General features: G+C 37.5%; 2 protein-coding genes across 2 annotated transcripts; one reads left to right on the forward strand and one right to left on the reverse strand.

The window, feature by feature from the left end:
• On the reverse strand, nucleotides 972-6640 carry LOC109227739 (probable receptor-like serine/threonine-protein kinase At4g34500). The gene is made up of 7 exons (XM_019392955.1): nucleotides 5814-6640; nucleotides 4405-4509; nucleotides 4191-4313; nucleotides 2762-2932; nucleotides 2537-2666; nucleotides 2156-2365; nucleotides 972-1355 (listed from the first exon to the last, which is right to left on the reverse strand). Exons 1-7 carry the CDS (start codon nucleotides 6416-6418, stop codon nucleotides 1236-1238), a joined length of 1464 nt encoding a protein of 487 aa, XP_019248500.1. The 5' UTR covers nucleotides 6419-6640; the 3' UTR covers nucleotides 972-1235.
• On the forward strand, nucleotides 9266-11015 carry LOC109232591. The gene is made up of 4 exons (XM_019398356.1): nucleotides 9266-9829; nucleotides 10047-10163; nucleotides 10245-10485; nucleotides 10750-11015. The coding sequence occupies exons 1-4, from the start codon at nucleotides 9266-9268 to the stop codon at nucleotides 11013-11015; spliced, it is 1188 nt and encodes a 395-aa protein (XP_019253901.1).

Below are 11586 nucleotides of genomic sequence, written 5' to 3' on the forward strand. Positions count from 1 at the left end.
CCATCCGCAAAATTATCTCATCATTTGAGTGAAATAGTGAAACCAAAAGCACACATTTGATAGTCGAAGAACACATTTGAGAACTGACGAAAGAAGTCCAACGAATGTCAAATGTAAAGCAATACACATAAAAACCAGAACCAACTGAAAACGAGAGTAAAGTAAAAAATGTGCCTATAAATATGGACCCAAAGTTTTATTCTTTTTATCATGAATGACTGAATGGGGAATTTAATAGCAGGGAGCCTTTGAATTTCCCAAGTTATAACTACATTCATTCGCGTGGCCTGCTTGAAGTAAAAATAAAAAATGGGGTGGTCGATAAACAGAGTGATACTCCAGTAAACAAGCACCTCATTAAACAGTAAAAATAGCACGGTATAGCCAGTTTTCGGACTGATCAATCAAAAATAGCCAGCATTTACCAAGTCAATGAAAAATAGCCACTATTTTGCTGCAATAGAGACCGGTCCAGCATAATATACTGGAGTTCGGTGCACTTGTGTATGAACTTCAGCATATTATGCTGGACCGGTATACTTTGCTGACTCCAGTATAATATACTGGAGACTAGAGCATCGGTGCTCCAAAGTCCAGTATATTATACTGGACCAATATACTTGCTGGAACTCCAGTATATTATGCTGGAGTTCTAGTGTACTTATGCTGGAACTCCATCATATTATGCTGGAGTTCCAGCATACTTATTTTGGAACTCCAGTATAATATGCTGGAGTTCAAGTATATTTATGCTGGAACTCCAGCATAATATACTGGAGTGTTTTCCGGGTTTTGAACAGTGTTTTCGCTCAGATTTATCTTTATATAAAAAGTGGCTAAATTTCGATTACTTTTGAAATTGGGCTATTTTTCAACGACCAGTTGTAAATCTGACTATTTTTAAAATTTAACCCATTAAACACAGCTATAGCAATTATGAAATTGTAACGAACTGGTTTGAAAACGCAAGCTAATTTAAGCTGGTAAAACTTTTCTTAAACAGTCTGTAAAAACTAAGATAGTGCAAGTGGTTTTTTCTCTATTTTTTTGAGTCCGTATAAGGACATAGTGTAGTGTAACTATGCTTATATACAAAATCAACCAAAATAGAGCCTACATAGCACAGCTCGAGATATAAAATTAATAGGAAACAACAAACTAGGATTGAGCGGAAATGATTCAGAAGAATATACATACTAAAATACCCTGTATAACTCATCCCAAATAAAGGGTAATTATCTCCCTCTAGGTTTCTGTTCATCATCACCCTCCCCATCCTTGACAGCTAATTGAACTCTATTTGCTGGCAGTAAACGTGGATTTGGAGGATCTTTTTCCCGGACTGATCGAGGTTCCTGTAAGGGAAAAACCGATTCAATTAGAAAACAAATTATAAAGGAAAAAAGGAGTTTATTAGCCCCCATTAACGTGCAAAAATAAGCCAAGCTGCTAAGAAATTGAACTAGACATTTCCTTTTCAGTGAAGAGAAAAAAGATGGAGAACGGGATGACTCCTCGTAGTATACCTCTAATCACTCATCAGGTATAAACTTGTATACCATAAAGAGAGATATGATTCATACCAGAGAAACATGAAGCATCATTCATTAAGTGCAAATATACACACTATAAGAGAAGTCTAATTTCTACATGGATCAAATTTTATTATGCCTCGTGCTCTAGTAATTTTTCGAGATTCAAGCAATGAATTTGCTATTGGTGTTGTTGATACAGGGCCATACTAACTCAAGTACAGAGGCATACTGATATGTGGTTGCACCAACCACTCTAATTCTAACTGACTGGAAAAGGGCAGAAGGCATACCACCAAACCAAACTGATTTTCAGCATTACTCTACTTCAGTGATTGCAAACAGTAAAGGGAAGAAAGTCAATTTCAGCAACTGAAGGTCTGGACTCTGGATGAATAAGTTGTACTGCAGTTTATCATGTGCTACGGTTCACAAACAGTTATATGACCTATATTATGTTTTGAGAAGCAGATTGAGCTCATGCTAATTGATATGAGTGGATGAACGTTATATGCCAAGCAAAAATCAATTTTCAAATTTTCAATATAGTAAAGACTTGTAATTGAAAAAATAGGAAAAAACATTTTTCGGTCAATCAAAAGTCATTGTATGAGATGGCTTACTGCACGGAAAGGAAATTCATCAGCCTCAAGCATATGTACTATTTGTCCCATCTTTGGCCGCTTGTTGGCATCCATATCTATGCAGCGAAGGCAGACCAACAGAACCCGCTTTAGGGATCTAGGAGGAGGATGGACCTCAATTAATGGGTCGATCAATTCTTCACCATGCCGATTTGATACCATTCCTTTAAACCAATCAACCAAGTTCATCTGCAATTTTTTATAATGATGTCAAGATAATGGCAAAAGATATTTCAGATTTTAGCTGATTCAACCTCCCAAGAAAAGGTCCTTTCTATTCTTATCATCTTTTTTCTCCATTTTTTTTATATCTTTTATGGCTGTGGTTGCAGAAATGACAAGGGCAAACTTGGTTCTTACCTCCCCAGGGGGTCTTGAATAGTCAACAGGACTTCTTCCTGTAATAATCTCCATGAGCATAACACCGAAACTATACACATCACTCCCCTCATTAAGCATACCAGTACTGGCATAGTCAGGAGAAACGTATCTGCGGTGATAATCATCAACAATTTAGCAATTTAGCACAAAGCATCTACTTAGTAATAGTTGATAAAGTTTGGAATGATCAGAGAAAGGACACACCCAAAAGTCCCCATAACACGGGTGGTCACATAGCTTTTCTCAGATCCTAGCAGCTTGGCAAGTCCAAAATCTGATACTTTTGGATTCCACTTCCTATCCAACAGAATGTTACTTGATTTAACATCACGATGCACAACTTTGGGTTCCAAACCTTCGTGCAAGTAGGCAAGTCTGTCACAAAAAAAAATGAAAACTTAGTGATGACAAATGAGATCAGAAAAATAAAGCAGGCCATGAAATAAAGATATGCATCTCTTTTCTTTTGTTGCACACAAAAAATATTTAGCCCATAGATGCTGAATTCAGGGTAGAACGTCCAACAGCAAATTGTCGAAGCGTGAATATGTGCACTTAAATTGCCATTTAGTCACACGTCATACTTAAGTCATAAATGTTGTAAAGGTTTTGTATGAAGGAGTTTTTAGGAGATACAAAGGAGCTTCCTATAACCATGTGTTTACGCTAGCGATCAGCATTGAGCCTGTATTGGTCAGCCAAGTTTCCAGTGAGTTATATACATGACGAGGTCTCATGATGTATACGTTTTGTATACGATATTGTGTTAATGGATAAAACCAACAAAAGTGTCAACCAAAAGCTTGAACTACGGAAAAGCACTCTGGAGAGCAAGAAAATTAAGTTACTAAGTCGAAGTAAGACCGAGTATAAGCACCGCAAGTTTATTAGCACAAGAAGAGTGAAATTGAAGTGAGTCAAACGATTCAAGTATGTAGACTCAATATTTCAGGAGAATGAATTTATAAATGAATATGTTACGTATAAAATCAGAAAAGGATAGCAAATACGGGAAAGTACTACCACAATGTTATGTGATAGGAAGATACCTATCAAAGTGAAAGGCAAGTTATAAGACACTCTAAGATTCAACATATCCACAAGATGAGTGTGGTAGAAATGCGCATGAAAATCAGAAACGATCACATTCAGAAGGTGCAGGTAGCATGCATGAAGGATAAATGGGAGAAGGAAGGTCGTTTAAGAAGCCAAATCTTCAAATATTGGATTGCCACAGGTCTACATAGAGCCACATAGTGAGGATACATATGGTCAACCCTACTAGGTGGGGATTGAGGCATGGTTATTGATGTTGTATGCCATACTTTTAAATCCATTTTTGTCAAGAGTGGTAATGTCCTAACTTGACATATTTATGATCAAAAACGACCATGTTCGACCAGCTATAACAAAAAATGCTGATATGTAAAATATTATCTTTCAATCAACTATACTTTCTTATACTTGCAAGATTGTGCAACAAGGCTTTGAACGAAGAGAAGATTGCCTTGGAAATTTCCAAAGAAAGTGCACATAAAAGAACATGCTTTAGGTTGACAGCAATATCAGTTCACTACTGACAAGGATTAAGATACATAATCATGTAGTGGAAAACAAAATGTAGAAGCCTCACCCTCGAGCAGTTCCAGTCGCAATTTTCATCCTAATCTCCCAGGTTAGAGGACTAACAGGCCCTACATCACCATGTAGCCATTGCTCCAAATTGCCATTGTCAATGTACTCATACACTAGTATCCTGTATAGGCAGTAAATGATTTAGCAGTTACAGTTGAAGACAGAGACACGAATTTTACGCATGTTTGTGAATATTAACTGTAGCGAATTACCTATGAGCACCTTCTGAACAATAACCAAGAAGACCCGCAAGGTTTTTGTGTCTCACTTTGCCAATGGCCTCAACTTCCACCCTAAACTCCTTCTCGGCCTGACCCCTATAGATAAACAAGTCACAAAGAATGAACAAAATTGGTCGAAGTTTCAAAGGTAATTAAAAAGGACTGCAGAAACCTTGAACGTTGAACCTCATTCAAACTCGCAGAAAATTGAAGTAATAACCGAAAAATCTGTCCAATTTTGTTCAACTTTTTGCTATTAAAGTAATTTATTTTTGGCCGAGGTTATTTCATAGTATAGTTTTTTGGGTAAGGCGATAACTTGAGATCATAACAGTGAGCAAAGCTACTCAATTTCCCGTTGCACAGTTGTCAACCATCATTACTGCTATTAAAGGTTGGCCTAAATGGAAGCACAAATCATTCCTCACTAGAATAAGCAATCATATGCCAAGTTTTCATCAACGAGCATAATTAGGTCAGGTACAGGACATAAGAATGATTAAAAAAAAGGAAAAGTAAAAGAAAGAGACAATTAATTAAAGTATAAAAAAGAACAAAAAGGAATGAGGAAAAAGTAAAAGAGATGAAAATAGTTAACGGATTAAAAGAACAAAAAGGGATAAAAGACAAAAGTAACGTTTACTTTCTTTTCCTGTGGAGTAACAAAATAATGTACTTTGACCCGAAAAAGAAAAACAAATCACATGAGTCCAGATCTAAGAAGATTGGATTCCCTTCCCAAGGGAACTAAGCAAGAAAACAAACGAGATGTAGACACTTCACCAGCTGATCAACTCAAACAAACAACCAGATCACTTGACAGGGAAGAGAAGATTAAAAAAAATCTAAAAAAGGAAAAATTAACAAACAGAAATAACTTCAATCATGAAAATGCATATTTAAACACTAATGGGTCTTTCCAAATTGGATTTCATATTTATAAATAAAATTTAAGTTCTATGAGCTAATACCTTAAAATATATTTATACAATTAGGTCATTTAAATGTAATTCTGAATAATATTATTTAATAGCATTGATCGATAATCTATAATAAATGTTAGCAATATGCTATAATAGGTTTTTTTTTGGAAAATTCTCAGGGAAACCTAGATATGTTACCCTTCATGCACTGGATAACCTCTTCATCGTGCAATAGCTTGTAAACCACACAGGAGATATAAATCGTATTAGGCATGCCGAGTGCGACGAGCTCTGACAGAGGAACCTACTAATGAGGAGAATCGATCCCTAGTCTCCCATATGGTAAACCACTCACTCAACCAACTCATTCAACCCGTGCGGGTTATAATAGGTTAAATTTGACATTGTGTCAGTTAAATATTGCTTAAATCCTTAAATAAATCATGTAAAAACATGTAAAATTAAATAAACACCCACTTGTTGTTATGAAGCTTCTTGACAGCTACTACTGAGCCATCTTGCAAAACACCACGAAATACGATGCCGTATCCGCCTTCACCGATCACATTCTGGGCACAAAATCCACCGGTGGCCATCTCCAGTTCTTTCAAACTGTACCACCGGCCCCACCCGATATTTGACGACTCCGTAGAACCAGAGATCGCCGACGATGCATCACTCCGGCTCGTACTCGACTCATTACTCCCTGAACTTCCTTTTATACCCCCCGACTCAACTTCGACCACTTCCGGAGTTTCTTTTCTTAGAATCGCGATCGTCTCCTCCTCTTTTTTAGCAAACCGATTCACTTTACTAATCTCATTGAGATCGGAGATTTTGTTTTCGCGAATCACTTCGGATACTAAAGGTAATAACCCAGAGCTGGACTTAACGCCGTTATGACGTCGTTTTGAGGTTCGATTTAGCCGGAGGAATAGGAAGATGAGAACGAATATGATAACCATAATGACCACAGTGGTGGCTATCACGATATAAAGTTGAAGACCTAGAATGGGAGTTTTTGAAGTAAAAAAGCTGGATGAAGAGCTCCCCGAGCTGGAATTCTCGCCGGAAACCGCCATTATTTCCGGCAACAAACGAAGTAAGATAAAAATCCTACAGGGATTAGTTGATTAATATGACATTGGCATTTTAGAGAGAGAAAGTGAAGAGATGAGAGAGACTAATGGCATTGAGGAGGTTTTTGCTGATAGGAGCTGGAGAGTGGGGGAATAGAGACAGCGCTTTCAACAACAACGTATACACAACTCTTTTTTAAGGAAAGGCCATTTGTGTGAGGAGTGGGGACAACAAAGGGGAAATAGAGAGAGAGAGACCGTTTGAGCAGATGAAATGACGTTTTTGTCCTTCTCAATTACATGGATTTTTTTCATCTTATACTATACATTATTCATTATCCATTTCACTCATTGCATAATGGGGCCAAGGAGTTGATCTATCATTCTTTCTCATGTCTAAAGTTTGGGAGCTGATCATGTCCTGCCTTTTGGATTTAACTAAAGAATTGTTACAGTGTTAAAGCAAGTGATTCTGTTTTGTGCATTAATACTGTTAAGAATTTTCACACTATCATATTAAATTTAGGGAAAAATAATATTCCCTCCGGTCCAAAATAAGTGATTTTTTGGCCTTTTTTTGTGGTCCAAAATAAGTGATTTTTTCGGATTTCAAGAATGAATTAATTATTTTTTTCCTATATTGCCCTTGGAGTAAATAGTATTGGAGTATGTGTTAGGAGTATTTATGTGAAGAGATAACAAAGGTTAATATGGTCAATTTCATTGCTAATTAATGCTAAAAGGTGGATTTCTTAATCTGTGTGAAAATAGCTAAAAAAATCACTTATTTTGGACCGGATGGAGTACTTGTTTAACCAAAAAAACTGAATATTTGGTTAAAACTAGAATTTAATAGAGAAATCGGGTTACTGATAATCAAGAAATAAGAGATTTTGTGAACAACAATAAAGCAATAAATAAGAGTATATTTCAGCATAATCGGAATGATATTTTTTTGTGTCCCCTACAGATGTTGTAACTTTCTCCTTTTATAGTCAATTCTAAGAGAAAGTGTAATACCTTTGTCTTAATGAGGCAATTACGAGCAGTAAATGACATTAAAAGACACGTTATTCAATCATTCTTATTAAATACAAATTCTCTAACGTATTTGGCATTTAATGTTGAATTTGGTCTCTTTTACGCTATCAGGTTCATATCTTCAATTCCTTCTGATCTTCGAGCTTTAAATGGCTCGAACAGGTACGAGTCTCGTTTCATCTGGATAGTAGCTCGTACCTTTAAGTATCTTCTCTCCCGCATCTATTGTTGCTCGTGTCTTCTAACTGTTTGCCATGCTTTGACTATTTGATCGGTCCACGTGTCATGACATGTCATCTTCAATATTTAAATTCAGTTTTTTCCCAATACAGATAGTCCCCCCACTTTCCCTTTATTTATCAATTAAATATTTGGGAAGTGGATCTTCATTAAAAAGGGAATTTTTGCCATAATTAATGCTATGACAGTACTAACGCTTCAGTTGTCTTTTCTATTTAATGCATCGCACACGTGTCTCCTTCTCACTAGCTCTGTAATTCTGCAGCCTTTTTTCAAGGCTTCTTCAACTCCACTATTCACGAAGTGATAGTTGCCTTTATTATAGGCTTTCCATCATTACACTTCTTAATCTTTGACGGTTGCTTTTATATAAACTTAATCCTCCTTCCACAAATTTTTACCTAATATTTCACTATTTACTTCTATTCACTTCTTCCTCTGTTCACGCCTTTCTACCATGTCATCTTCAAATCCCAACCCTAGAAGAGTCCCAATTCTTGACATTTTTCCCAATGCCCCTGTGAGACATAGAAGGGGTAGAGGGGTTAGGCTTCGTGGCCTTGGATCCATTTGTGGTGGTACCTCTGGTTCCATCACTCTTTCTTCTAGCTCTGGTATTACTTCTAGAGGTTCTTTCATTAATAGATCTTCCTCTAAAGGCAAAGAATCTTCTGAGTCGATGCAAGAACCTTTGGTCGAAGAAATAGTGCCAACTGATTTATCTTTCGAACATGATAAAGAATCCCTTCGTGATCAAGTAATTAAATTAGAGAGAGCTGACACTTATCCTTCTTTAATTACTGAACCCTTAATTTCCACTGTTCGAAAAGATTGTCGTTGGAGAGATGACCTTCATATAGCTATTCCTAACCCAAATCAGAGAATATCTTCTTATAGGATTGGTTTTTCCTCTGTTTATACTTATCCCTTTACTTTGGGATCTATTCCTGCTATCGACTCAGTCATACTCGATTTTTGTCGTTTTTTCAAAATTTGTTTGGCTCAAATTGGCCCTCTCGTATGGAGAGCAGTAGCTTGTTTAAGGTATGTATCGGTAAAGGCTGATGTCGATTTTACCTTCTCTCATCTGATTCATCTTTACCACCCCAAGCTGTTTCGCAATGGTGTTTTTACCCTAACCGCAAGAAGTAAAAGGGTTTTGGTAAGCCCTGAAGATGATAGGCTGGTACACCCGTTATGTTGCGGTACCCACGGTTGATTTGGTGGGTGAATCAAATATTCCTTTCCCTGAGAAATGGAACCTTGCACGTAAGTATTTCTTTCTTGTCGTGTTTGTTTTATTTCAACTCCTTTTCTAATTTCATTCTTTTTTGCTTTTTTTGTAGCAACCATGGGAGATGTGGAACCCGTTCCTAATTTCCGTGGTTGGGTAGATGCTATTTTGAAGGCCGTGCCTATGGAGGCACGAACCTGGAAATCTATTTCTAACAAACATGGTTGGAAAGTAAAAACTCACGGTATGCGTCTCTTATTGTTTCCCGTATGTTAAATTCTTTCCCCTCTTCTAACTTTTTATCCTTCTTTCTGTCAGGATTTGCTATTCGAGGAATGTCAGCTGAAGTAGCTATTGCCCTTCGAGCTTCTTTTGGTACTCCTCTTTCTTTGGAGAGAGAACAAGCTACACTGTCAAAGAGGAAAGTTGTTGAAGAGGATTCCGAGGATGATGAAGATGAAGACACCTCTTTGGCAGTTAGACCTAGAGTCAGGAGACGTATCATTTCTGAAGATGAAGCTGAAATTTCTCCTACCCGTGCCTCCTCTCCGGTTAATATTGTTTCCGATGATGAAACCATCCCCGGGGACACCATTGAATCCACTCAACGTCTCTTCACTGAGGGTTTCGAAAGTGGTGATCTAGGTCCGGTTTTAGATGAGGTTCCTCTTTCCTCTTCCATTCCTATTCCTTCTTTAGTTTCAAGTACATCTTTGCCCATTTTATTTGTTCCTGCTTCTTTGTCAATTTCTGCTCCTTTACCTGCTTCGACTCCCTCGACTCCTGTTATTTTCACCTCTTCTACCGTTCCTCCTTCTATAGCTCCCCCTTCCTCTGTTCAGCATGCAGAGGAGGGTTCTAGTAGCAGAAGTTTAGCTATGAGGAGTGTAACACTTGAGGTTCCTGCTACTAACAGTCTTTTAAGGAAGTCTCGTGGAGCAGATGTCTGGCTTAAGCCTTTAATTGGAGATATTGAGAAGAAAAAGATGGACAGTCACAGTTGCTTAACTTTGATGAATGACATAGTTCATTCTACGTTGAAGGTATTCTCCCTTTACCTTCTAATAAGTTTTTTTTAATTATTTCGATTCTTATCTTCATGAGTTGTCTTTGTAGGCCAACCTTATTGGCACGGAGTTGATGGGAAGAATTTCCCTTTTAGAAAAGAAGGCTCGTGAATCTGATAAGACTATTCTCGAGGCTGAAAGGGTAGCTAAGGAAGCCCAGCTGGAGGCAACTAATTGGAAGGAACAATTTAAAAATGCTCAAGACACGATAAAAGAATTGCAAGAAAGCAACCGTAACCTGGAGCAGCAAAAGCGGACTCTGACTTCGGATTTAGCGAAGGCCAAGGCTTCTTCTAGTAAAGCCGAGAAGGACAAGGAGCGCCTCGAGTGTTCCTTTTCAGAGCAATTATCAAAGTCAAGTGAAGAAATCAGAGAACTTAAAGCACTCTTGAACAAGAAAGAAGAATATGCAGGAGAGTTAGTACAAAACTTGACTCAAGCTCAAGCTGATTTGAAGATCTCCTCTGATAAGGTTCATGCATTAGAGAGTTCTCATGCCTCCCTTGAAGCCACCCTTGATTCCACTTTAGCTGAAAATCAAGTGTTAAAGAATGATCTTGCTATGTGGGAAAGGGATTATGAGCTTCTTGAGGAGAAATTTAATATAGAAGTGAGTTGGGCTTTTCTAAACTCTCGTCGCGATGCTTTAACTGAGGCCAGACAAGAAAACTTTGATTTAGAATCAGAATTGGCCAAGGTTTTGAAAACCATTGAGATGACCCAACAACCACTTGACTTTCCTTCTCCGGCAGATGAAGCTCCCGTGACTGAAGAGCTTTTAAATGAAGAAGCCGTTGCTGTGACAATTGAAGTTGAAAATGTTGCTATTCCATCTCCCGAGGGTGAAACTTCTATGAATCGGTTTGAGGAAGCTGACGCTTCCGTGGCTCTTGCTCCCCTCGAAGAATCTACCATTTTAATCCCAGCTGAAACCGCTTCTGTTGCTGTTTCTTCAGAAGTTACCGTTCCTGAAAGTGAAGCTGATATCACAACTTCTGATGCTCCAGCCACTCAGTGACCAGTTTATGTTTTCAAACTCTATTTTTATTTGCTTTGTTGATTGGTGGAAAAAGTCCCCAGTTAGGACTTATAGAATAATTTAGCATTTTTTAAACTTTGAAAATGCTTTATGATCTTCTCGTGACTTATTAACATGAGGCTTATAAAAGAGGGCCCTTTTATATATATCGACACTTAATGAAGAAGACGTCTCAACTTCATAATGGTGTTACAATACGATGAAAGAAATAGGAACACACATGTTTCGCTTGGAACCACTTTGACAAGTTTTTATTCATGAACTTTGACAAGCTTTTGAATATTACATGTATTAAAATACATCTATAACTTTCTCGTAACTGTTTTTCTTGTAACAGATTTTTGCAAAATAAATATAATTCTAACAAGGTTTTTTCTTATAACCCGTTTCAGTATATCGTCATGACCCTATCTTCATGTACTAGGAAGGGTTTGAGAGGTGACTCCATTGTTCCCATGAGTTCGAGCACTATGATGAATGTTTTATATCCTCATTTGTTTTGACGGGTAAAGAACACAATGATAAATGTTGAGGTTACCGTAGTCTTCTG

The sequence above is a fragment of the Nicotiana attenuata genome, chromosome 1 (genome assembly GCF_001879085.1).
Source record: "Nicotiana attenuata strain UT chromosome 1, NIATTr2, whole genome shotgun sequence".
NCBI classification, from domain to species: Eukaryota; Viridiplantae; Streptophyta; class Magnoliopsida; order Solanales; family Solanaceae; genus Nicotiana; species Nicotiana attenuata.

What these genes read in the sequence shown, in the direction of transcription:
- LOC109227739 (XM_019392955.1), bottom strand. Translation starts at nt 6,418, where the DNA reads ATGGCGGTTTCCGGCGAGAATTCCAGCTCGGGGAGCTCTTCATCCAGC. An exon ending in AAGAAGCTTCATAACAACAA is followed by an intron (nt 4,510 to 5,813) that starts GTGGGTGTTTAT and finishes GTTTATCTATAG; the next exon opens with GGGTCAGGCCGAGAAGGAGT. An exon ending in ATTCAAGACCCCCTGGGGAG is followed by an intron (nt 2,366 to 2,536) that starts GTAAGAACCAAG and finishes AAAAAATTGCAG; the next exon opens with ATGAACTTGGTTGATTGGTT.
- LOC109232591 (XM_019398356.1), top strand. Translation starts at nt 9,266, where the DNA reads ATGTCAGCTGAAGTAGCTATTGCCCTTCGAGCTTCTTTTGGTACTCCT. An exon ending in CTAAGGAAGCCCAGCTGGAG is followed by an intron (nt 10,164 to 10,244) that starts GCAACTAATTGG and finishes AACCTGGAGCAG; the next exon opens with CAAAAGCGGACTCTGACTTC. An exon ending in TAAGGTTCATGCATTAGAGA is followed by an intron (nt 10,486 to 10,749) that starts GTTCTCATGCCT and finishes CTTCTCCGGCAG; the next exon opens with ATGAAGCTCCCGTGACTGAA.